At 38.0% G+C, this 27,993-nt stretch overlaps 1 protein-coding gene across 1 annotated transcript in view; it reads right to left on the bottom strand.

Moving 5' to 3' along the window:
• TNS3 (tensin 3) overlaps positions 1–27,993 on the bottom strand; it is a 213,040-nt gene that overhangs the window by 30,568 nt on the left and 154,479 nt on the right. The window contains exons 18-20 of the mRNA XM_036398155.2: positions 18,164–18,339; positions 17,686–17,803; positions 17,507–17,590 (exon numbers count right to left, since the gene is read on the bottom strand). Of these exons, the coding sequence (XP_036254048.1) occupies positions 17,507–17,590; positions 17,686–17,803; positions 18,164–18,339 (378 nt within the window). The remainder of the gene's footprint in view (positions 1–17,506; positions 17,591–17,685; positions 17,804–18,163; positions 18,340–27,993) is intronic.

The following is a 27,993-nucleotide window of genomic DNA, read 5'->3' on the forward strand; positions in this document are numbered from 1 at the left end:
GTGACATGACAAAACCAGGATCATTCATGTTTGTATCTTCTCATGCACCCAGGTCAGATGTTAGTTTACTATCACTGATCATCAACTTTAAAGGCAGGACCTTAGAAAGGAGCTGGACTCTTTGCAGCATACCCTACTGAAAAATGACATTAAGAAAAGAACACTAATTGTGTACATGCAAGGCACAAAAATATCCAGTTCACTCTTCTACTTGGCAGCAAGAGGTAAAACCTGTAGAAATTGCAGGCTTTTTTCAGTTGTAAGCAGAAACTGCTGGGTGTGCCAACCACACAGCCATATAAAGTAAGATCTTCAGATTAATCTACTCAACTTTAATCTACTAAACCTATTGAAACAAAGAAGAAAAAGGAAGCCGCCCCCACACCCCCTCCAAAAACAAAACAAAAAACCCCCACAAAACAAAACCCCCAAACAAACAAACAAAAAACCCACACACACACACAAAAAAAAAAAAAAAAAACAAAAAAAACAAACCAAAAAACAAACCACCAAAAATACCCAAACCTACCAAAAAAGAAAAAACCCAGAGTAGCTTAACCCACGCTATGGTCCAGATCAAAGATAGGTAACAACATTCAGTCATTTTACTACCAAATCTCATATTTTAGTAGGTTCTCATACATTTCAAACTTTGTAATCCTTTTTGTGAGAAGGTGTTGGTTAATGTGGATTGTATGAGCTTGAAAACTCAAGTAAAGATCCTCAGTTACATCTTCTGGGGAAAGGGAGCTTAAAGTCAGTATTCTGCTTCCAAACCACTGAGCTCATTACCTCACAACTATCTGAGGCTAATATAAAAGCTGAACGGACAGAGAAAATAATACTGCTCTGAAATAAGCCAAAGTAATGGCCCACTTGAGCCAGATAAAAAACTAATGCTTTTCCAAGTCTATTTGCACAGTAAGATTCCTACAGGTTATCTATCTTCTCTTTCACTCCCTTGCTTTTCCAAATACAAAGGTGCCAAAAATGGTAAGAGAGACCAGCAGTGTCTCCTCTCCTCTCTCTCTTTCGGCCAAAGTATTAACTTTACTGAAATTCTGACCTTTTAAACTTGTTACATTCTGCTTTCAATTTCACTAAAATACAGTGAACCAAATTATACCATAATATGAAACCCATCAACTTTGGTCACACGGTTCCTTCTCTTTCACAGAATATGTGGAAATCAATAAAGGATGCCTAAAGTCTTTTATAACTTCAGATACCAGGGAATGGTATAACTTTTTTGTGTGTTTTGCAAAGTACACGCTTTCCTATTCAACATTAAGTAGCTCCACTCCTCATTTAGAAGAAGTACATGTCATGTACCAACACGGAGACACCTTCAGTTCCCACACTTTCCAAAAACCCACTAATACCAAGCAGAGAAAATGTAACAGGATTTTTCATGTTTGTGAAGGAAAAGACAAAATTACTATTGCTAGGAGATTCTGCTAATGCCTGTTTTGAGTGGACCAACTCTCTTCACAAATAATCAGGCTGAACCTGGGACAAGTCATTAGGACAGTGGCTCTAGCATCCAGGCATTAACCTCTCTGCACAAAAAGGTCAGCCTTAGTTGCTTCATCTGAGAAGAATCTCAGTGGAATATGTATTACATACTTGGATATTACAGAAAATACAACAATGGAGTGACTGACAACCTCAGAAATAAAACAGCACATCTGGAGAGGCAGTAAAGTATTTCTCAGGGGTGTTTATTTGGTGGAAGAAAAAACATGTTCAACAGTTAGAACCCAAATTGCTAATAATTAAATGTAATGTACACTACAGTACTGAAGGTTTTTAACTGCATTGTGTGCATTTAGAAAGCGTTCACTGTGTTTTGGGACCCTGTCAAATGAATTTAGAATTTAAAAAAAAAAATCATTCTTGCCTTATGCCCTAAAGAGAGCTGTAAAGAGAGCTGTTGTCCCTCGAGGAAGCATCCTTGGCACAGCGGTCTTCCCCAGCCAGCACTGGGTGAGGAAGGCTGGCATTTCACCACCATCAGGGGAGACTCTGGCCTACCAGCAAAATGCATGACAGGAGTGGAAGTGTATTGCTACATTCCTGTGTTCTGCAAGTTCTAGCTCCCATAACAGCCTGCCAGTAACAGCCATATGCAGCCTCTGAAGCTATGCCAGGTGTCAGCTTATCTCCAGACAACCACAGGCTGACACAATTAGCAGCGTTTACCCTCTGCACATCGATCAGAATCAAAAGTATGATTTACGAGACCACACTCTACCCCATTCTAAAGCCCTAAGACCTCTACTATAGGGCTTCTTTTCTGAGAAAATAGGTAGACCGTTTTACAGGTAACTTTGTATCATACATTCACTCAAACACCAAAATACAAATAACTCCTATTTGCTGAACAGATTACAGTACAGCATCTTGAAAGCAGTAAAATCCTTATCATGACTTTCTGAAAGGCTTTCTTATACTAATTTATTTCATTCTCCCAAGTAGTACCCTGCAAAAAAAGAAACTTCACCAAGGACTAAAGCAATCAGTTGCATATATCTTTTCATATATTTTAAAAGATCTTGCAGATGCTGTGCTACTGACTTTAAGCAAGCTTTGCTGTCTTAGGAATGCAAATCAGCTGCAGAGGCATGTCCTCAAGACTTCCAGATCACATGTAACATAAAATGGGATTAAAACACTCTTTAGGAGAGAATCACTATCAGTACATAACACAGAAACAAGAGAACCTCTATTCTGTCGCTATGTACAGCAGCTCACTTAGTAGTGAAAAAAAAAAAAAAGAAACAATTAGAACACAATTATTAACATATCCACATTAAGTTTACACAGCAAATTAGTAAAATGGTTTAAGAGACAGACAATTCCATTCTTATCATGGTTCATCTCGTAATGGAATTTCAGACATTCACACTGCTGAATATGACAATTTTCAAACCATAAAATTAAACTGCAATAGTTTTAGAGAAGAAAAAAAGAACCTATGAAACATGCATATGGTACCTTTTTCAGGCAGAATGCACTAAAAACCAAGCACCTTTCAAGAAGAGTAAAATATCAGCATTGTGCTCCAAAGCTCATTATCCATTAAAATCGCTTGAAATGTTGGAGATGCAGGTCTAAGCTGTCTGTGCTGAATTGAAAAGTGCCACTCATGTCTACTGACAAGATACACTGCAAAGCCAAAGGAAAGGAGGCAAGAGTGAAGGCAGAGAGGGCAAACTCAGTGAAAGAAGAAGGGACAGAGCTCAGGCCTGACTTTCTGACACTTCTGAGAAGCAAGCACAAAGACTGTGACATTTTTTATTTTGTGTTACGACCCTATATACTTTTCCTAAGGTGAAAGAGTGACAAAGGAGTTTAAACTCCCCTTTTTCTGTCTCAGTCCAGTTCCCTGGTGCCACGAGGAATCAGAGAGGTCCCAGTATGCAGTTTTTGATGTCTGAGGCATACTTGCCTCATAGAACAAATTGAAGCAATCAAACTGATGTTTGGACCCTCTATCAAAACTCTCACTTCGGTCCTGTTCTTCTGCTGTGAAAAAAATTCTGCCTAAATGTGACAATCTTCAACCTGTTCATTTTTCTAGTCACTTGCCTGCAACAAAATGCTGAACCCAGCTCACTGTGGCCTGAATAACAAAAGTGAGGGCTGTTTTTTTAATTTTCAAGCAGTATACCTAAAACATTTTATTTTAAAGCCAGAAAAAAACTGACTTTTCAAAGGCTGTTTTTAATAATCTGAAATTGATACTGGTAAAAATAAACTTAGTTCAGTTTATCTTCAGTGTTGTTCAGTGTCACAAAACACACAACTGAGAAGTCGTGCATTTTTTTCTTGGTCTGTCTCTCAACTGTGATTCAGTAACTCTCCTTTTAGGGTTGCAGTCTTTACCCAACCATGTGCTGCTACTGCCTGAATAGAAAAATTGTTTGCATTAAGGCAGTAGGAACCAGGCTCTTTATTCTGCTGCATCCTGTACACTGTACCATGTAATAGCTGGCTACTCTAAGACTCTATTAGATTTCCATGGAAAATTCAGATCTGAAGTAAGAGAGTGTTCTATATGTATTACACAAATACACTTCGTCTTGGATGCACAAATTAGACCAATTACCTTTCCAGTGCTAATGGCACAATAAGGTGTTTTTCTCACTAAGCAAGAAAGCAGAAAAACGATGCCATATTCCTCATTTAAGAAAGACTCATGTTTACAAAATATTACACCTTTCATGGTTTTGAAAAGAAATTCAGTACTGCTATAACATTACTAAAAATTCCTCAGGGAAGGAAAAAGACTCAGCCTGGACAAATTTTCTTCTACGTAGATAGAAATTATGTCTACTCCAGGCAGCCCTTATTTCTACTTTTGAAAAAGACCCACCACGGCACACAAAAAATTACAAGCATTCCTCGGCAGGAAAGTGACTAGACAAAACTCTCGATCCCTGCCTCATGCCCTCAGTCATTGTCAGCGATTGCAGAAAACTCTCGTACTGACAGAACTCCTTGTCTGCAAACCTTCTCCGTTTCTGGGCAGACTCCCAACGTTGTTACATGACTTTAAAAGGCGTAACTCTTCCTCCCACTTGATTTCTAGAGCTCGCAGCAGCAGGCCGCAGGCTGTGTGCGTGCTCCCAGCTCCCCACCCCGCAAGCAGAGCGGCCCCTGTCTGAGGCTGGTTCGCTTTAGTGAACTCCCGCCGCCCTCCTCTGTTTCCGGGGTCACGTTTCGCTGTCGCTGCGGCGAGCGCGACTAGCCTAACACAAGACAAACCCATAAAACGAGTTTTCAGACTTAGGGAAACGCACAAAACAGGGGCGCAGGGAACCATAAACCTACCTACGGAAGCCATCGCGACAGCTGCTCTCCCACGGCGCTGTGCGAAATCCTTCCCTCCCTCCGTGCCGCATGCTGCCTGAGGCTCACGGAATCAAGGCAGCGCGGCGCGCCAGCCCGCCACGCAGAGACTTGGGAAAAGCTATTGCCCGCATTTGCCAGCACCCGCCACTCTCCCTCGCGTGTTACAACTTCACCGCAAAGTGGGATCCAGTGTCTGCGGCAAGAGAAGCACAGGCTCCCTTGTCTCAATACAGCCACCCAGACGAAGAATGGCCAGAGTTCACTTCATCCAGGCAGAAAGTAATTCCCCGATAGTTGTTAGATTAGGCTTCCCGCTCGCTCTTTAGCTCGACTGCCCATTCAGTGTATGCCTGCTGTGCTGACTCCACCTCATTTGCGTTTGACTTGTTCCCCCCACTTTCCCCGCCCGACTCTCACCGCCTCTTCCACGCAGAGCTCCCAGCGGGTCCTGTGCTCCGCGCAGCACCGCGGGGGCGGAGAGCGAGCGGTCGGCACACGACCCGGGGAGACTGGGAACTTGGGTTGGGAGGAGGGGTTGTGTGTGGTGGTATTTGGTTGATTTTGGGGGGGGTTTTGAGTGTTGGGGGGCGGGTGTTGTTCTTCCCCCACCACTTCATTTGACCTCACTTATTTTGTTTCTTTCAGAGAAATGCAAGACACGAAACCGAGAATTGTCAGATTAGTGCTTTTTAATGTTGACCAAGGCCCAGCTACTCCATTACACTAAAGTGGCCCAACACTCATGGATAAATTTAGCATCCAGAGCTCTGAATAAAGTTTTACTCGCTTCCCAAGATTACAAAACACCTATAGCCTTATTGTGTTGCATTCAACATCCCCCTAGCATTGTTCTAAGCACGTTTTATTCACAGGTCAGGAAGACGAGTGGAAACACTGCAGCTCCACAATGAGCAGCTCATTTCCTTTTTAAGATTGTTCATCAGTGCCCAGCACACAGTATTTTCTGAAAGGATCACAGCAGGAAATTACTAGATCTAGACAGAAACAAATACAACCATTTAAAACTTTCCCATGATGAATTATTCTATTGCTTTCAAATTTCTACCGGCACCATGTTTTGAATGCATGTACTAAACCGTTTTGATAATATTAAAATGCACAGGCTGGTTTGGTTATAGAGATGAGTACTGGGAAAGTAATTAACATTTTGCTTTCTTCCACAGACCATAATGTAAATCAAACTATTCCTTTGTAAGAATATTCATTCCTACCACTGTTTTCCTTCATAGCAGCTGCTCCTATTAAACATGTTGCATAAAGATTGCATTCAGAAGAACCAAATAGCAAAAGTTAGTTGTGATATACACCATATCATCAGGTAAAAAGAAAAGAAAATCCTTGCCATGGGGTCAGAAGAGGTTATTATGCAGCAGTTCAGAAGTGACATCCGTTACTTTGAATAATTTATTATACAACTACACTTTCTCTTGGATGCTTCCTGGCAGAGCCAGATACAGGTAAACACAAACTCCACACTTCTATAAAGAATAATGGTTAGAGAAAATTTCTCTCCATAGAATGCATGCCTGTCTCTGCATAAAAAGCACTGTAATCACAGGACTTTTGGATATCTCATTCTTTTCCTGATTTTCAAATCTAGAAAGCTTTGCTTGTTTGGCTATTTACACTTGCTGAATTAGATGGGAACAAGAATAGAGTAACATTTAACAAAGAAGATAATAGTAGTCTGAGATGACATATGAAGAAGGCTGGTTAAGTAAGAAACTTACTTTCCAAAGTATTATAAGGATGTAATTAAGCAGAAATAATGTAATTAAAAGTATTAATATAATTGAGTTTTGTCAGCATTTATCAAATTCACCCTTTTTAAAGATTTTTTTGCATGGATCCTTCTAATAGACTCAGTTATACTTAAGGGGCTACTCATCAAGAAAATCCCTCTGACATGAACAATTAGTAACAAACAAAAGGGCACATAACAAAAATCTCACCTTTTGCTTGTCCTTCTGTCACAAATTCAAAGTTTCAACCAGATGAGACTTTCTTCTCCAAGGAAGAAAAAAGTCTGAAACTCTAAAGCCAGAAGATAGAAAGGGCAAGGCTAATCGCACACAAAAGAAGAGTTAGGAAGAGAAGGAAAGGCAGTGATGGATGTCTCTAGTGAGGAACTGATTTGGTTTAGGTCAGTGTGTAAGATACTGCCATCTCAAAAGGAGAAAGTCTGTTATTTGGCAAGAAGAATTGATTTAATGGCTGTTCCAGGCACAGCAAAGCAAATCAGGATCAGATCTTTCAATCTCTGCTAGGTGGTACCAGTGTACAGTTCTCCTAGATATAGTACATAAGATTCCTGGCTTGATCAGAACCATTACACTGCAAATTCTAATGAAAATAGATTAAAATGTAGGGCTTGAATTGTAACATGCACCTTTCTCCAGCAAGAATCCCTGAAGACGAGTGGCTATGCCGTGCCCTTCATACAAATTCAGCAAACTCCTAATTTGTGAAGGAATGTCATATGTTTCCCTGCTACTCTAATGATTGACAGAAACATAGGAGTCAGTGTCAAGTAAATTGCTCATTTCAGATTTTGTCTACAAGGTGCCTGAATATAAATGGCTTTGTGAAATAACTTGCCTAACTCAGGCATAGAAAAACACAGATTAATTTGGTTTTCTCATCCTCTGCAAGAGGGAATAAACATGAAGAGAATTAACATAGGGGAGAACAGCATCCTAAAAAACAAACAGCAATATGACTGTAAACAATTTAGACTATAAACAATTAAGTGGAACTGAACATGTATTTCCTCTCTGCTCCCACTCAACACTGGAAGGTCTGTCATTCTGAAACTGCAGAATATCTTTAACTTGTAAATGCAGTAGACAAACCCTCCCATTCACTTGAACACAGGATCATTTTAAAACTGCAATTTTTTTGAAAATGTGTGCTTACAGCTGTACTTAGATTTTTGGAGCTCTCTTCTTCGGGCTTCCCTCAAACTACATGGAATAATTTGGCACATCAGTCATGAAATGCCATGTCATATAGTAGGAGGCCTCATCCTGGAAAAGTTGAAAAAATTTCATAGAATCATAGCAAGAGCAGTAGCCGTTCCCATGGTTTTTGTTAATTTAACCTTTTCCAGACAAAGTAACTAGTGACGTCTCAAAAATGTATGCTATGCACAAGCACTGCAAACAAGCAACCTCAGGTATGTGTAAAAACAAACACATCTGTCAGGCTGTCTGCTCATCCAATCCTGTATTTCTATTAAAATGGTTTTTAAGTTACTGTCAATAACTTATTGTTTGCATCTTCAAAAGAAGAAAATATTAGTGATGGATTTCTCAGCTTCAGATTATTTTGGTTTTTTATATATGTGTAAGATATTATTCATCTATATTTCAATGAATATATACAAAGATAGTTATTTATCAAGTTACTGATTTATGTGGGGAAATGCATTACTTTTTCCCATGGAAATCAAAAGAAAGAGAAACCAAACTCTCTAAAACAGAATGCTTTAAAAACCACTCAAGTAATCACTTTTTCAGTGGTTCTTAGCAAGAAAAAAGAAAGAGGAAAAAACCAAAACCAAACCACCACCACCCACCATTGTATTATCAGGGTGCATTTCAAATTTAACTGAAGAGGCACATATTCTTTGAGACCATGATCAAGTAACACTGAAGCATTGTATAAACACAATACAGCTTATTTTATGGCCTGAATTTTAGAATTTTTGAGCTCTCACTGATACTAGTGAACATAACAAGAAACTGTGTTCAGTATCCTTGGAAGTGCCATCATCTTTTCAACTAATAAATGCATATTCCAAGTACAGTCAGTTATCTTGTATGGCAAGTATTTAAAAAAAAACAAAACAAACAAAAACAACCAGAAAAATAAATTAACACCAGATAATGCTACTGCTTTCTCTCAAGAGGAAATGCCTTTGGATAGAGCTACAGGAAAGATGAAAGCTGCAAGCTGCACAATTTAACTTTCAGATGTACTGGTTCCTGAATGAAACTGCGACAGGCAAAAATGTGTCTTATGCAAAACTTCAAGTTTTTTCTCAGTTAATAAATCCTTTTGAAATAAGGAAGTTGTTTAATATACAGTTCACAGTGGTATGAAAAGTTAGTCAAGACAAAACAAGTAACAGACAAACTGGATTAAAGTGTGGTGCCCCAAATAAGGGAAGTGTGTAGAGGGTGGGTAGATTCTTGATGAAGAACCTATCAGCAGTTGCTTGATTTAATGGTAGTAGTGAGGGATCAAGGACCAGTAAGACTTGTGAGGTACCATTGATGAAAGACATATAACATGCAAGAGACTTTAAAGATGTCCCAAGCTAAAAATCTTATTTCATATGAACTCCTGTAGGAAAACTTTTGTCACAAGACCTGCCATTCCTTTAATGCAGTTCAACATTTGAATTCAGGACAAAACAAGTGGATGAGAAAGTAGAGGGCCTCTTTCTGTATTTAGGGTCTCCACTACTTGGATACTCATTTCCTGTGAGAAAACTTAATTCACATTTGCTTGAGGCAGAAGACTCCATATAACTTTTCAGAAGTGTCTTGGTTCAAATGGATAATGCAGGCAGTGCCAAGAGACCTCTGAGAGGGCCATTTCTAAGGGAACAGTCTCAGTTCTCTGATTTACAAATCTATCAGCACTTTGCTCACACAGAATGAAAAGTCATCCATTAAAACAAACAAACAAACAAACCAATGTAAATACTTGCACAGAAAATTAAACACACACTATAAAACAAAGTCTTTCTAAATCAGTATCTGATTCCATCTACAAAGCAGTTTTAACAGAGCAGTTTTAATGGTTTAATGCCCATTCTGATCTATGATCACAGTGGTTTTGTCCAGATGCAAATCCTGCTACAAAAGCAAGGGAGGAAGAGGAGACAGTGAATAGTTTCACAACATCTCTTCAATGTAATGTTTGAAGAACCTATCTGTGGGAATAGTAAAGGTAAGAAGGTTTTTTTTGAGTTTTAGTCTTGGCTAAGATAGACCTTAAGCCTGCAGAAAAATATGCTTACCAAGATAAGCATATTAGTAGAAGGTTAACATAAGATAGCATAAGAAGTAGCATAAGATAGTAGAAGGTTTTAAGCTTAATAATGGTGTATTGTATATTGTTAATAGAAGGTATACATACAAGCATTGTGTGAAGCAGGCATACATGTACTTTTAGTGATTGGCTAGAACAATTGTCTGTAAGCTTTAGCAATATGCTATTGGATAGAAAGTTTTTGAAATGCTCTGTAACAAAGAAATCTTTGGTTGGTGCTGGTTGTACATGAGCTGTTACCATGTTTCTATTGTCTTAACCATGCAACGAGGCTGATGCTGCAATAAAAGTTCAAGGAACATATCCCAGCAGTCCCCTCCTGTTCATGAAAAAACCTCCAAACACACCTATACACCTATCTTCTTTTTTTCCCCCTTCAAATTCTTCAGTATTACAGAGAAGCTGCACATGGAATTATGTACATGTGCACTAGATTATGCATTCTAGTAGCACAGTATATTCCATGACCATCTATAGTACTTAAATTTTTCTTATTTCAATGTGATGTTCAACATGTAGGTCACAGTAGACTGTGTCACTTTGCAGAAGTTTAGCTCAGGGGGCTGTAAGAACAACTAATCATGAAATATCTTTGTCTTAACATAAGCATCAGATTTGAAGAATTATTGAGTCTGTGATCAGATACAATACTGGCTACAAAACAAAATGCATTCATGTTCCGGAATATTTTATCAACCTAGCGTATCCAAAACCAGTGGAAGAGAGAGTATATTTTAGAGAATGAGTTTTATTATGAAAATCCAGTAATGAGAGTGGCCTATTTTGTCAGCTTTAATGTATCAGCCAAAGAAAATACACATTTATATTGTCCCACTGGTTTATCATCACATACTATCTGCCATGGACTTGGCACGCCCTAGCTTTTTATATTCAGTTATGTATAATAATATTCCGTTCTCCTCTGAATCAATAACATGTTGGAATGTTTGCTAAGTGGCTAAAACATGTACAGAATTTTTAAGTTTTATGTAGAAACATATAGCTGTAAAAAAACCTAGCTAGCTAAATGGATTAAACTCTAAATCATTTCATCTCTAAAGCTTTGGGAAGTTGTGTCAACTAGGAGAGTTCCTCCTATGAAAATCTTAGCCAAACTAAGGGGGGGGAGGGGGGGAGGGAAATCTCAATTACCACTGATTATCAAATAGCTCAGTTGTAGACACTTACACTGTAAGGATTGTAGTTAATACCACTCAGTGGAGGCATAGATTACAAGTATTTTAAGTTATTTTCAGTTTCGATTTCATTCTACTGTTACAAGATATTTTTCCACCATTCAAATTGATATAAACCAAATAAAATTGTTAAGCTTTTTAGCATATGAGATGGAATATTATTACTTTTTCTGTGAATTTGGACTACCAGAGTGAAATCACTGATAATAAGCATTGCTTATTTCTCCGCAGACCAAATAAATACATTTCCATGATTGTATTTGAAAGATATGTTGAGAACTGTATTATAATCAGTGGCACAAAGGGAAGGAGATCTCTGACAGTGAAGACTTGAAAACACATCAAGTCATCTCCAACCTTCCTGCAATAAAAACTTTGTATAAAGATTAGTTTTACTGAGCTAAATGTCTCAATGAAAGTTACCCAGAGATAGAAAAGTGTGATAGATCATAGTATATTATATTGACTTCAGTGTTTACAACAACCAAGAAGTGGTCTCTGAACATTTATGATTTTGTTTTACAGCATTCCAAATGCTCTTTCTGGAAGGCCTCATTAAGTCTATGCTGGTAGAATCCCAACAGGAGATCCAAGTAATTTCCTGCTTGCTCTGGAAGCCTATGGAGGCTTCTTATGCACTAGTAAATGGAGAATTTTATAATAATTAAGTGTAGAAATGTGCCCCCTGTTGATGGAGTTACCAAATTATTCTTTGTCTGCTTAAAAAGGCAAAAATCCCAAAAGTTTCTCTCCTCAATTTGGTAAAAAGACACCTCATAGGACCTTTGGGACTTCACCTCAGACCTGGGGCTGCCTAATTGGACAGAGGCCAAGAGGTCCCACCTAGGTAATTCACTAGAAAAAGAAGAGAACAAAGGAAATAATCACTTTTGTGGGGTGTTTTAGCAGGAGCAAGGACCTCTTGCCCTGCCTCAGTTTTTTCTCTCTAAGAGCTTTGCTATTTTGCCTTTTATTAAACCTTCTTCTGTTTCCAATACTACCTCAGAAACTATCCTGCTAATTTTTGTGCCATTCAGGGTGGCTGAGTTATCTCAGGTGTGATGGGTTCTCTGAGAGCTCATAAGATCCGGCTCAAAAAGTAACACACCAATTAAGAAACATTAGGTGTTTAATTATAAAAATATTGTGTAGATGAACACTGTATTCAGCCATGACATAAACATGTCAAGGGCAATTGCAGGACAATGGAAAATGTAACAGAAATCTGATGTATCTGCTTTGCATTAAGTCATAAATTTCCTTTCTCTACTTGTATTTTTTATTTTTCATTGATAGCCTCAACAAAGAAACAATGAAAACCCACTAAAATAAACAAAACATCCAAAAAACCCTAAACACAAAAATTGCAATAGCAAAAATGAAAATGCACCTGTTTCCAGGAGGACAGAGCTTATGTTAACCATCCACATAAGTAGATGCATTGATGTTCTAAGCAAATGAACTCAGATGCCTGGAAAAGTTCTGAATCTATTACTTGCTTTGGACATGCATATCTTACAAAAACAGGTAAGAGGAGGAGAGAAAGACTGGTATAAATGAATATTTATATGAAAGCTTTTCACATTATGGAGAAAGTTTTTGCACATCATTAACAGGGAATTTTTCCCTTCCATAAATTAGTTTCACTTTTATTCCCAAACTGACTCTCAGTTTAGAACCCTGATATTTTTTAAATCAAAAACTTAAGCAGTATGTATCATTTCCCTTGCAAACCAGTGACTGGAAGAAATGTCATTCCTGGAATAATAGTATTGTTGCAGTGTGATGCCACTTCCTGTTTCACCTATCCCAGTCCCCCAGGTGTGCCAACCTCTCCTTTCCCCTCCCCCTTGCCTCCTTGCTAAGTGCTGTCAGTCAATCTTATCATTCCAGCAGGGGCATTGTGTGATTGGCAAAAGTTCAAAAGATGCCCCTCAGCCCTGGGGTCATTGGCTCGTTCAAGTGTCATTGTCCCCTGAGCCTTCCCCCCCTCCCACCTGGTTGGTGGCTCACCTATCCCTTCCCTCCCCCTGCCCCTGAGCTTAAAAGACAGGGAGACCATGCAGTCAGGATTCTGTGGAGCTGTTACAAGATTCAGACATATGTGACTCTGGAATAAAACTCTGGATTAAACCCTCTGCAGAATCCGTCTCCTTTTCTTCTTCACCTAGCCTGGAGCCTTTCCATCAGAGGTAAACTGAGTTTCTACCATGCCTGGACTTGTTCGAGTCCCTAACTGCAACTTACAGCCAGCCAAAGGTATCTCTGAGGTGAAACACCACAGCTGCCGCCTTTGGCGCCGCAGCAATGGTCAGACGAGGCCAGGCACATTCCACCTGGTAATATTTGGATTATATTCCAATACAGTATGATACCACAACAGTATAAAATTCTAATCAGTAATAGAATTATGCAATAATGAGGCTGTTAGGTTGTGGGTTTGCCTTCCAATACATTTATTAAACAGTCATCACTCTGCTGGATGATGTAATAGAAAAAGTCTGTGTTATTAAATGAGAAAAATTAGGGCTACAATGTCTCTGTCAGATAAAAAGAGAGTCTGTATGAGAAAAATTGTGGAAATATTCCAGTATGAGGTCTTGAAGAGTTCCACGATGGCATGAGGAGAAAAGTTGCCCTTTCTAAAATTTTTAGAACAGATGCAGCTCATACACAAGCTTTGAGTACAGTACATAGTCCAAGCTCCATGGAAGAGATGAGAAGGCAAGGCTTTAGGTTGAAGGCTCAGAGATTCCTTATACAGGCAGCAATGCTTTCATTCCATCATTTGCACTGCTTGAACTACACATGTCTAGTTAGGCTGCTCAGAAAAGATGGAAAAAAATGACATCATGTCTTCTCTTTGTCAGTACATCCTTGATAAAGGATTATAGACAATCTTCCCTTGTTCCACAGATCCTTCCCCTCTGTTGCAAGACAGTGCCTGTTTGTGAATGCAGACCTTCTGCAAAGTTCTGTCTAGGCTTTGACCAGGGCTGAAGAAGGGGCAGTTCTTCACATCTAGCCTCAGGGGTGGAGTGGCAGGGCAGCGAGCCAGCATTCAGTCCCCTGGCAAAGAGCTTGCTATGCTTTTATGCATTACTTCTATATACAAAGATACTTAGATTAGCTGTCTGCTGTTTAAGAAAAAAGAGCCTTTATAAGTTTCAAAATAGCCTACAAATAGTGCTTCAGTTCCTTCACTTCAGTTCCTTCTCCCTCCCATGTAATATATATCAGCTATTGTAAAATTCCAGAGAGCTGTATCTGGGTTCTGTGTGGAGTAGCCCTATTTTTTGAGGGGTATTTATAAAACTAGCCAATTTATAGGCCACTAGCCAATTTATAGACTACTTAGGTTCATCTCAAGAAACAAGGTGTCTTTCAAACACAATTCAGAATGAACTCTGTGGGTGCTGTATTACTTTCAAGCTACGTGAAGTGAAGAAAAGGGCCATGAAACCATAGCAGCAAGTGATCACTGGAGCAGTAGTGCTGACACAAAATTGACTGCATGCATTCAGACTGAGGGAGGTTAAATATATACTTGTTTGCTAAAGAACAAGGCTCTGAAATATTGCAGGCAGGACATCTCCAATAAATCTACAGGGAGAATGAAGTTAGGGCATAGCTAATTTAAGGGAGGCAGATACATAACACTACTAGACTGACTTTCCCCAGCAAAGTGGTTTTACCTGGAAAGAAAATTAAGATTTCTAGGGATAATAGAGCTTCATTTTATAAGACTTTATTAAAAACAGTGTCCTTAGGTACACAGGTTAAAAATCAGATGCATTCAAGATACTAGATATGCAGTTTACATTAATAACTTAAAGAAGAGAGAATTTTATAATTTTTTATAATTAAGGACTGGATATTATTGCAATTCTTGACTATTTTTTCTTTTAAAATATATACTTTTGTACTCTTCTAAAAGCACAACAGAATCCCTTGATATGGTAAGTGCTACTTACACTGAATGCAATTCTCCACAAGGAAACAGGGAGGAAATAAAACAGTAATACATCTAGATAATTGGTAACCAGGTTACATCATCCTCACTGGTAACTTAAAAAGCAGATAAACAGCAAAGCTGACATGCAGAACAAAGCAATTTTGAATTCAAGGGTGATCTGAACTGAGACAAAAGTAGTAATATCTTAATGGCAGAAATTTAATACTCCAGAGTCCATGACACAAAAGGCCTCACACTGTTGAAAATTTCTCAAGAAGTCAGTATGTTTCCTGACTTTTACCAAAATAAAGAACATGTAAGCATTTAAAAGAAGAGGTGGGCTGCAAGGGAAAGTACTAAAAATTGAGGCTGTTAAGAACTCTTGGAAAGTGCACAGTGTTAGAGTCACCTTTATGGCATGTGCATTAAAGCAGTCTCAACCACAGGAACAGCTGCATCTGTTCCCTTCAGATTCTTGGCCTCGTCAACACACAAAACATAACACTTACTCAGGGCATGAATTAGGGATTGGTAGCAGAAATAAGAAGCACTTCTTATAAAAGAAATCAGAAGACAAAGAAGCAAGTAGATACAGTGGATACTTAGTGTAGATAAAGGCAATAACTATAGTAGAAGTGAAGGGAAAAGAGAAAATTTTAAAACATTTAAAGTATGATTCTTACTTGCCTCTGACAATAGAAGTTTCTGTGCTCTGATGGGAAAATCACCCAATTAACATTTCTAAGAGATGCTTGCCAACAGGTGTCTTTACTATGTTTTCTAGCTGACCCACCTCATACACTTTTAACCTTTAACTAATTAACAACTAACAACTAACATCTTTAACATCAAAGTACATTATGTTTACAGTTAAAACCAAAGCTGCATGGAGATAAGCACGTAACCTGCAGCATTCAGTACACCTTGAGCTTTATTTTAAAACAAGTACTCAAAGGAAGAATTGCCTCCTTTTCTAACAGTTAGATTAATTATTTTCAGTGTTTCATTAACTGAGTATCTAAAACCAGCATTTGAGAGATGACATTATTTAAAATTAAGCAGGAGAATCAAAAAAAATAGAGAAACACATTGAAAGCTAAATATTTTTCCAGGGCAAGTCTTAGCTCTTAGCAACATTAATAGAAACCATTTAACAACAAAGTGTTCAGTAGATCAACCTATAATTTATTTGATGAAGCTGTCACCAGGAGGATATCTGCCACTAATTACTTAGAAGCAGGGAGAACCATAAAGAGATGTCTTGAACTGGGTAGAAGATTTTTCTAAAGCTAAAGATAGTTTTATTCTGTGTTGATGTTATTTGCTTTTGACAACTATTAAGCGAGGCAAATTGAACATAAAGGGTTTTTAAGTTAAAACTGAAATACTATTATTGCATCAAAACCCGTCATCAAATTTATTGAAAAGTCTACTATCAAGATTCTCCTGGAGAAGACAGTCATAGCCTAAGCAGTAAAACTATACATAATATATATGAATTTTCATGAGAACATATGTTATGCATAAAATGAATGCCTGTGATTTTTATTCAGGTTTTAAATACATTAGCTGGCTTCCTGCTATGTCCAGCACTTTCTGATGCAGTCCAGAAATACTTTTTTCCTTTAAATCCTAAATTTTTCAAATAATTTTGCACAAAATAGGTGACAGGTAACAGTAGCTTAGCTGCTATTTTTAGTAGCAAAGAGTTAAGGCCTTGAAAATCATCCTTTATAATAAAAAATCATAGTTAGATCATATTAAATCTTTAAATATGTAATCATCCATTACCAACTACTTTCCCATGGTTGCACATTTACAAATTGTATCATGGCAAAAAAAATCCTCCAGAACATCCATTCCTCTGGTAAAGGATCTCCTTGACTTGAGCATAGCTACTCTCAAGCTCTATTGTCAGCTTCATTGGCCTGAAAAGATGGCAACACAGATATCACCTGTCTTTCCTGAGATGGAAACAAAACCTGCTTAAAATCACAAAGAACACAAGTCACCTGATAGTAGTATTTTGTGTCATCAAATATTAGCAGAAAGATTGAAGAACATTGAAACCAGGCAAACGGAGAGAGAACAAGAGCAGGATAGCCTCAAACACTGAGCTGCATTTCCTCTTATTTCTGTGACACAGCTGCCTAATTGCTTCACACTAAATTTGCACAATGAATGTGAACATGGGACTCCCGTTGGCAGTTAAAATGTGGAAGGTATTAAATATTTCTTGGATAATTCTTCATTACTCATTTGTTTTTGGTGTGATTTAAATAGGACTGCTAAAATCTGTTTCTCTGACTCGCATGTCTAAATTCACCATTTATGTCCTACTTATAAACCACTGTTGTGTTAGTTGCCTTCATACACAGTTCATTTTCACATTACTTGGGAAAGAGGGGTACCTTACCAGAAATGGTTCTGTACAGCTCTGATGGGCTGCTGACCTTTTGGCTGGAGGGAATCTGCTGATGGCATGGTGGAGGTGCTGTCACTAGGAGAGAGGGAAAAGGGCAGTTCCTCTTTAGTAACAGTGAAAATGTCAATAGTGATATTTAAATAAATAAATAAATATAGACATTTTCTTACCATAGGTCACCTCTGGTGACAGAGGAAAAGCTGATGCGAATGTGACAGCTTCATTTCCATTTTTTATTGTGGAGAAGATGTCCCCATCTATTTCATCTTGGTAATGTACAACAATCATCTAAGAGAAGACATAAAAAGGCAAAATTACAGTGTGATAATTCTCACTTAACCCTATGACACAGTGGGGCATTCTTCACCAAATTACAGAAGGCTTCTGTAATCAGATATAATGCAGTCTACTGTTCCAGCAGAGAGATCGTGGAACACTGAAAACATGCAAATACAAGAGACATCCAAAACATGCAAAGACAAGAACATCCTTAAACACTGAATTGCATTACTGAGGTGAATGCAGTTATTTGTTCTTATTGCCATGATGCAACTGCCCAGTTGCTTCACATTAATTTTGGACACAGAACATAAGACTTCCTACTGGCCACTCACTTCAGTATTTAGTGAAAAATTCTTAATTGTTTACCTCCTTGGTTTTCCCTCCAGCAACCGGTGATCTTGGAATTACAGCCTGGTGACTAGCAGACTTCATCCATCCACACCTGTTATATGACGATTCCCAAGGAATATCATTGTCATACTGCCCAACACTTAACTTTCTGAGCCTTTTCCCTGTTGCATCATCATCTTGCATACCTGTTGCTGAAAACAGCAAGCTGATTAAGAAACTAGTTTTTTACAGTTAGGACTGTTAAAACAAACTTCACTATTCTGTCTGTAGTGACTATAATCAAGAATGTTCAAACTGTTTTACAAAACCACATAGGTGGGGAAAAGACACCAGTTGTAGTTTCTTTGCTGACACCAGTTGGAAAATATTCACAGTCCCCTTTGTTGTAGAGGAGTAAGTTAAGGAGCATGTTTCTCCTGATGCTCATTTTCGAAGCGATCACCCCAAGTGCAATCAGAAGAGCAAGCCAGCAGGGGCCGCTACGGGCACTACAATGGGAAGCCTCTCTTGCCATTTCTGACACACAGTGGCTCTGGGCAGAAAAACCACTGCTGCTGCCCAGAGCTGCGTTTCCCCCACCCCTTTCCCCTCCCAAAAGCAGATTATTTTTAGCTAAAACAGATCCTGGCCCTTATAAAGTCAGTTCACTGTACACCTTTTGTGACACACATAGCAATCACACTTAATCACAAAAATTAGATATTAGCTACACACAGAAGCTGTAAATCCTTTTGAGGAACAGCACAGAAGAGTAACCTTAACCAGCAGAACAATCCAGGATATTCAAGGATATAAAGCACTATTTTTTTCCAAAGACGTTATTAAGAGCATGTCACTAGATGCAGAGCTATGATTAGCAGGATTTTATACATGGTCATCCACTCCAAACAGCAGGCACTTCCAGATTACTCTGCAACAATTGCTTTCTCTACCCTTCTTAAATCAACAACAAGGATCTGTAAAACTTACTGAGCAGTCACAAAAACAACCACATGCATAGCAACTTTTCAAATACTCCTCTGAGAGCTTCTATGGTCTATATATATATGCAAAAAGATCTTTAAGGATTAACTATTTCTCTTATAAGAGCTGAGTATTTCCCCAAGAAGTTACTTTAATTGCTTGGTGTAATTTAAACTTTTACAGTAATTCCCAACAGTAAGTAAGTGTTGTTGAAGCACATGTCCTACAGACCCTGATCATGGAGCCATAAAACTAGGAGGTCAAAGTCTGTCCTTGATCTAAACCAGCAGGAGGGCTTAATCAGCAACTTGGGTAGAGAAAAATGATAGCCTACACCTTACACATCAATTTCCTAATCTGAAGTAGCTGATAGAAGCTAAGGTGTAAAATCTGGCACGCAGCATAGGAGTCTGTGTTAAAGACATTCCACCTTGATTACACTACACAATTATAAAGCATTAATGCACAAATACATTTCTGTAAAGTGGAACAGTTTTTATTCAAGCTTGAAACAGAGACAGGGATTTTAGACTAAATCCATGATATTTAACTGATTCTGCATTCTGTATCAACCTGAGTAACTTGCTGGGAAGTAGGGGCTTATCCTAAAAGTATTAATAAATCTCTTGTTAAACTACAGAATTAGATACTTCCAAAAAATCCATCTCTGCTAGCATCCAAGCAAATGTTATAATAGCTACTATTGAAGCAAATAAATAAATACATAAAACCATGTTAGTAATTTTTGAAAATTCCACCAGTAAGTTAAATCTCACGGTCCAAATACAGCCAGTTATTAATTTTATCAAGTCAATATTTATAAACCTAGTGAAAAAAACTCAACTGAGATTCTGAAAAAAACTGAGATTTTGAAAAAAACACAACTGAGATTCTGTTTTTATGGTTGCCGCAACCTGGAAAACTCAAAAGCTTTTTAAGCATCCATATTTAACTTTTTTCCCCCAACTTGAATTTTTATGTGTGGTCTCTCATTTATGGAAAGAGTATGTGCTGAAGATCCTGTAAGCAAACTAGATGCATCACTCAAGATTTTCAAAGCCAGAAAAGGACATGAAATCACAAATATCTTCTAAACCTCTTACATGATACTAAACAGTCACAGTGAATTCTACTGAAATTGGAGACGTTTAAGAATGTAGACTGAGTTGATACTATTCCAGCATTTACCAACATTTGCATTGGATTTCCTTTTTTATTTGTAATTTCTGTCAAGAAAAATGAGTGGGAGTCACTGCAGAATCTCAGACGATCTGAGACCAGATACTCCCAGTCCCACCACTTCTCCACAGGAGGCAGTAGGAGCCAGGAACAGCACATAAGAGTTTCACTCCATCTGTAACCAAGTTACAAAGGCATAGACAATTTATTTCAGAATATTTGTCTTAGTTAACATGGCCTTGTAGACTACTTTATGATAAAGAATATATATCTTTTGGATGGGTCAAAAAAGACCTTTGAAATTTAACACAAGTTTCGCTTGTCATACTAATGAGAGGATTTCATCATCAATAATATTGGTACAAATATTATTGATGATGATTATTATTATATCTTGAAGCTAGCAATTTCTACAAAGTTAATGTAGTCCTCAAAAAGCTATAAAGAGGTCTCTCTGGGAAAATGGATATTCTCCTTAAATAGACTGAAAGTGCTTTACATACCAAATTACCATTAGATGCTGCACAACAGAGAGGAGAAGTTGAGCTGATATATTTCAGTAAAGCTTAAAGCAAATAAATCTAAGAGATTAAAATTAAGTGAAGGAGTAAGCAAAAAAATACTTCTACTTAGTTCAATAGTTTCAAAACTTTACTTCATAATATTTAGACTTATATTTTAATATTTTAGACTTACTAATTTGAAAGGAACCTTTAACAGTGTAAGGTGTCAGTTGCCAAGACCTCCTAGAAGTTACAAAATTCATTTTTGTTCTTATCATTTAGCTTAAAGTTTTGGCAGAGCTTCATAAATATCCCAGAAGCATATATTTATTTCTTTGAAAGCATTTCATATACCGTCCTTTCTCTCTTTTCCCAGGTGAAAACTAATTTTTCCCTACAAAAGTAGTTTTGTTTTGTCCAATGAACAAATAATAACATTCCAACAGATTGGCATCAGAACAACATCAGGCACTTACCTCATCAGATGGTTATCACCATGCAAAAGCTACAGTTAACCAGTGGTTAAAGGTTAATCATTGTTTGGTTTCTTTAACAGCTTAGCTTTCCTCAACTACTATTGAGAGGTATTTTTAACTATTGGAAAGAAAACAACGCTGTTTAAAATCTTGTCTCCAGTGGCTTGTCAATAAGAGTGCTGTATCTCATTTCTTAGCAAATTATCCAACTGGTTGCAAATATAATTCCTTGTGATAGCATTGAAATATAAATGTCTGAACTTGTAAAACTGATTTTAACCACTTGAATTTCAATCATCAATGCTTGAGCAGCATTTAAGATCATTTTCTCTGGATATAGCTTAAGCAGTGTTAACTATATTATTTCACAGGCAGCTTCTTGCTTACTTAACTTCATTTATTGTCTAGCAGGATTTTTGGAATCTGCAATTCATTTCAATTCTAATCCTTTCACAAGAGGAAACAGGTAACATCTATGCATTCAAAAAATCTGATAAACTTCTAAGTGGTTTAAAAAAATGATATATTTTTTGAAGAAACAAAAGGAAAACTTACTAGGATATATGCTTAACCAACCAATCAATACAACTTAATACACTTTGCAGACAGACAAGCTGGAATTCATTAATTGTGTACAAGCATGTTACACACAGAGAGGAGAAGATCAAGTGCTTGCACTTCAAGTGAGCTTCTTACCACAGCTCCAACTGGTGTGGAAAGTTAGCATGACGTAAGAAGCTCTACCCACAGAGCAATAAAATGCAGGGCTCTGTTGTGAAAGGAACAGTGAAAATTTCCACAAAACTAGTTTTCCAGTGTGCCTTTCACAGACCTCAGCAGAGGTCATTAAGGCTGAAATAACACTCTGGGGAGAACTGTGTTAGCATTGCAGAAATTCCAGAAGTCGATGCCTACACAGCAGTTTAAAAAGACCTATCAATTACTGTGAAACAAGGGGATACAATGCAACATGAGGCTTAAGAACACAACCAGGAAAAAGAAGTCTGTAAGTTAACTTCTAACAGAAGAGCCTTCAGTGATTATCCCACATACTAAAAATGTTACCAACAACACTATCCAAAATGAAAGTGATCTCCTCCTTTACCACCATTTATCTTCTACAAAGTTTAAGATTTTAAAAGAAGGCATGTAATGATCAAGCTTTCAAAACAGCTTTATGCTTAAACCATAGCAAATCTACTTTAAGAAATTAGAATCAGCTTTAGAATCATTATGACATACTGAAAGAAAAAGTATCTTCAAAAACAGCACGACAAAACTTGAACTAAATATTGCTGTGGTGGAAAAAGGATAATCAAATATATAGCCAGTTGAAAAACAAAATCTCAGAATATTCTGAGTTGAAAGAGACCCAGCAGGATCACCGAGTCCAAATCTTAAATGAAGTATGAAGATTGAACCCATGACCTTGGTGGATTAGTGATGCAAGTACTAAACAAGGATCTTGATATGCTCAAACTTTCAGATTCCCAGATCTTTAGGAACACTGTTTCAAAACTATTAATTAGAACAAAAGCCAACTATACTGTGCCAATGATACATTTTAGAAAGGTTAAGGCATTGAATGTAACACAAAGTGCTGCTGAAGTCAGAAAATTCCTTTATTCTTGAAAAAATACCAAATAATTAGCAATTATTAACAAGCAAAGTATTCTTTTTAACCCCAACTTTTAACAGCTAGTAGACTAGGAGTGTAAACTTCTTATAACCAATTAGTCTGACAAGCAAATGAAAAGGTCTAAACTCTACCCCAAATTCAAGTAGACCATCAAGCATAGGACACAGCAGCTTTGCAGATCTGTCACTTTAGTTTCATAGACCATTTACATTATGCCAAGAATGGGAAGCAAGCCCAGTGGAAAATCCAGACTGGTATCTCAAACCCATAGAGAGACACCAGACTGGTATCTCCAAACCCATACCATAATGATGGTACACTCAGGCCCACATGCTGAAAATTACAAGACTCTTAAAAATTTGTGGTATAAGTACATGATATAAATTAAAAATCATTGTGCTGCTAAATGTAACTAAAATTCAATTTTTAACTGTAGCTTTAAAAGTTATTTAGTTTAAAAATTGAATCTAGTTCAGTTATAACTTAAAATTTCAATTTTTACCTTTAATTCACCTAAAAACTTAAATTTACTCTTAAGCACTGTAAAATTAACTCCCAAGTCAGGCACCAAAATTTTCCTGTGCAACAGAAATGACAAGTTTTGTAGTGTATTTTACATACAAATAAGGCAGGTGAGAAGATTGACAAGCCTTGTTTTTCTCTCACTTCACAATTTATTTCAGAGGGACTGTGCTTACCCACAGAATAGCACAGTAAATGGGAACATCTGCAACAGTTCAACGCTTTTTAAAAATATTATTTAATAAGGTATGCACAAAAGGATTTCTTTTTCTCTCCTTTGTCTGCAGAGACAATGTAGTATGATTTACAATACTGTATCTTGGGCCATCTCCAAAGGTTTATTTTTGATAGAGGAAAGATCTGTGAAGGTATTCCAGACATGTAATCAGACCCTAAGCCATCTCAGTTTTATTCATTTTGCATTATTTTTTTGAGAGAGGGAGGCTTTGTTTAATGCTCAATTCTGTGTTGAGCTGATAAACTCCAAGTGAACTATAAGACTGTAAGAATTGTGTATCTGTGTAATTCATACAGTAGGTAACCTAGGGAAGTTTTGAGATGGTAATTTCAAACACCATAACTCATGCATGAAGAAGAATTAGAATTACCTGAGAGCAACAATATCATTTCAACCTTATGGCAAATATAGAACCTCTCTTCCTCATGCTGGCAAATTTAGATAGAAATGCATATCTTGGTCACAGTCATTGAAACAGGCTACCCTAAATATTGAATGCATGTGTTTCTGTGTTCTGCCTTCACTTGATCACACAATTCCTCACCTGCATGTAATACTTTTCTAAAGATGCAAATTGTAACATTTTAACAGTGAAAAGGTGGGGTACACAGATGAGACATGGGTGACAATGATCGTAGGTTATAATGAAAATGGGTAAAAACATTTCTGTCCTCTACATTTATTAACAAATTCCTGCTTTTACAGTTTTGTAGGTTGAATCAAAACATTGATTTCACTTTCCTTTTTTACTGAACAAGCATAAGCCTTGTGGTAAAAATGGCTGATTTGAGAAATTAAGTCTTACTAATATCTTTAGTAGTAGACTGAGGTCATGTGTTAATTATTAGGCATAAAAGAATATACAGAGAGTGAAGTAAATGGGGAATATAAGGCTGAAAGAAAAGCTTATATACACATCAAAATTTTTTCATACTACAAACTTCCTGTCATTTAAAATTAAGGACTACTGCAGCACTGTGTTATTAGTAAACGGCAGCTTCATTCACTATCAGAAACACATCTGTGCATAACTCAGCTCACATAAAAGATAAAAATTGGAAAAATCTTAATAAATAGTGCACTGATTCTTCTCTGATAAGCAACACACATGACACTGAAGGAGAGAAGAGGTCATCAACCATTGGTCTGCATGGTTCATAAAGATACGTCCTAGCAAAAAGAAATTCAATGATCCAAAAATGCTAAGCACATAATGCAAGAAATCATTTCAGACAGAGCCCAGAACTCTGCTGCATGGGCAGTCAGTAGTTTGTGCCAGGTTGACCTATGCTAAGGATACATCTGTATAAAAACATCTAGGAAGAAGCATGAAAGGAGAGGTAGTTGCCTATCTGTCAGTCAGTGCAGAATCATATGAGCAAACAGAACCAAGAATGCACCACAATGTACATCCCAGCTCTCACACATTTCATTCTTAGGCACATTCTTCCAGCTTTGCAGGGCACTGGAAACATGCACACACTTTTAAGGTATGTATTTTCTGCAGGAAACCACTCATGCAGGAAACCAGATAATTTCACCATCCTCCTGTAACGCAACCCTCAAGTTAGACACACACACACACACCATGCATCACATTGATCTCATTCACCTCCAGCACTGGGCGCTCCTCCCATTGAAGAGATTCAAGCAGAATGTCTCATTCATCCAATCAACCTCACTCAGACCATTCAGTCTGGATAAAGAGATAACTCTCTTTATCACAGACCAATTCGTTCTATTAATATACTTGTTAGGTCAAGGACTGTTTAAGTCACAGAGTATAGAGCTCCCTCTAAAACCTGACTGTAAAATCAGCCATTGTGAGCAACTGTTGTTTTCATTATCCATTATTAATTGCTACTTCTTCGTCCCCATGGCAGCCAGCATTTCTTTGTGCCATCAATTACGGCTCCTGTGCTGCACTAGTTTAAACAGCAAATTAAGTGCCTTGGATGTTCCCCTACTTATCCTAATTCTGTAAAATTCTATGACTCTACTCCAAAGTAAGATAAACCACATTCAACACATTCTGGAGTATGGCTTCTCCTCCCAGCTTTATGCATCAGCAATCTTGCTGAAGAGGCACTCTACCCCTTCATCCAACTGATTAATAAGATAAAGACTGGATTTAGACCCCTGAACTACAGGCATCTGTAGACTGTGCCACTGACAACAACCCTCTGAGACCTGATATGCAGCCAATTCTCAATCCAGTGATTCAGAACAGTGGTGTATATAGGGAAAAATATTCCAGTGTTCCTCATTCTTAGTATTCATTCAGGTAAATAGCTTTTTCCCCATGCTGGTTTGTGCACACCATGCATGAATAAATGTATGATTCTGTATATTTCAGTGGGGCAAGTCCAGATATGTAAATATATAAATTCTACAGCACTTAGAACATCAGTATGTGCTGGTGACCTCCTAGTCTCAAGCAGAGGTGGCAGCATGCCACATAGTTGTGTTGTTTTACCTCTAGAACCCTAAGTACTTTTAAAATCAAGCTCTTGCTAGTATAAATTGATTGTTACTTGCAGAAGTCAGAAATGGGATATTTTAGCACTTGACCTAAAGACAAACTTAAAAAAATTTTATTGTTCTAAAGCTATACAAATTATTTTTCTAATTTTGTTTAATTAAAGGCTATTCTTACGTTCCTGACTACTAAAGTCTTCCCTCTTCTACTGTGCCCTGATACCTTCCCTCAAATATCCAGAATTTTAAATATGGTCTATACATTTATATTTGATTCCCTTAAATACAGAGATTTCATAACTTATTTCTTTAAAACAAATCCTCTTCCAGATCATTCCCCAAGAACAATTATTTTCACTAGTCTTTATTTACCTGACATTAAAAATGGAAGGAAAATTACAGTGACTTCTACTTTGAGATGACCAGAATCTTTGAGAAAATTTCAAGCATCTCTTTTAAGCTTCATATATCCAAACTCTGAACTGTGAAAGGTGACTTATTCTAAATGATCTCTTTATTCCCCTCACTATAATTACTGTATATAAAGAGAAGAATTCTCTCCTGCTGGAAAAATCTCAATTTGTCCACCAGCTAATAATTTGGGAAGATTCAAGAGAATTACAAACGAAACCCACAAAATACATACTGTGTGTTAAAAATAAGAAGTGAAGCATCTCACATTTATTAGTCATGGATCTTTGGACTTCTTCAGTCCTCGGTTACCTTCCTAAGCACAGAACTGTGATTTCACCTTCCCTACAAGAATCACTCTTGCAGTGTGATTTCCTGTTTCACCTATCCCAACTTCCCCAGGTGTGCCAACCTTCCCCCTCCCCCTTTTGCCCTCCTGCTAAGAGCTTGTCAATCAATCTTAACATTCCAGCAAGGGTGTCGTGTGGTTGGCAGAAGTTCAAAAATGTCCCTCAGGTCTGGGCTCATTGGCCTGTCCAAGCGTCTATATCCCTTGAGCCTTCCCCTCCTCACACCTGGTTGGCCCTCACCTGTCCCTTCCCTCCCCCTCTCCCTGGGGCTTAAAAGGACACGAGACGATGTGGCCTGGCATTCTATTGCGAGCTGTTACCGCATTCAGAGGTCTACCATGCTGAAATAAAACTCTGGATTAAGAGTCTACAATAGAACCTTCTCATTTCTCTTCACCGTCGCCTGAACCTTTTCCACCAGAGGTAAACTGAGTTCCTACTTTGCCTGGATTTGTTCCGAGTGCCTAGCTGCAGCATCCAGCCGGCCAAAGGTATCTCTGGGGGTGAAACGCCACAGCTGCTGCCTTTGGTCCAGCAGCAAGGGCTAGACAAACCAGGCACACCACACCCGGAAACATCGGGATTAATATTCTATATGTTGGCGTCCAACGTGAGGCTGCACGGACCTGCCACCCCAGAAGGAATCTCAGAACCTTGGAAAAGCATTACGGCAGCTTAAGATTCCACTGGAAGAGCTGTGGTTGCATAGCTCTCAAGAGAGACTTTGGGACTGATCCCACAAGAAGCCTCGATGAACGCTCAGCGCCTTTGGAAAGTGCAGCTCCTTTCTGGTGAGCGAATTTTCCAGGAGAGAATAGGGGAGCCCCTCCTGCCCAAGGGGTCCTATTCAAGTGAGGAGACCAGCCTGCCTGACCTGGACTTCAACAGCTTCGATTTCGGTGAGTATTTCTGCTCCTTGGGGGTGTAGAAGCTCAAATTCCGTCTCTGCTGTGAGACTTGTTCTTTTTTGCGCTTGCATTTTAGGCTGTGCAGCCCTGCAGAGCAAAAGCGATACCCTGTTAGCCTTTAGCCCATTGTGGAGTGTTTTTGCTGATTTTAAAATTGGCGGCACCGGCTTGGAGGAGC

The sequence above is a fragment of the Molothrus ater genome, chromosome 1, assembly GCF_012460135.2.
Source record: "Molothrus ater isolate BHLD 08-10-18 breed brown headed cowbird chromosome 1, BPBGC_Mater_1.1, whole genome shotgun sequence".
Taxonomy (NCBI): domain Eukaryota; kingdom Metazoa; phylum Chordata; class Aves; order Passeriformes; family Icteridae; genus Molothrus; species Molothrus ater.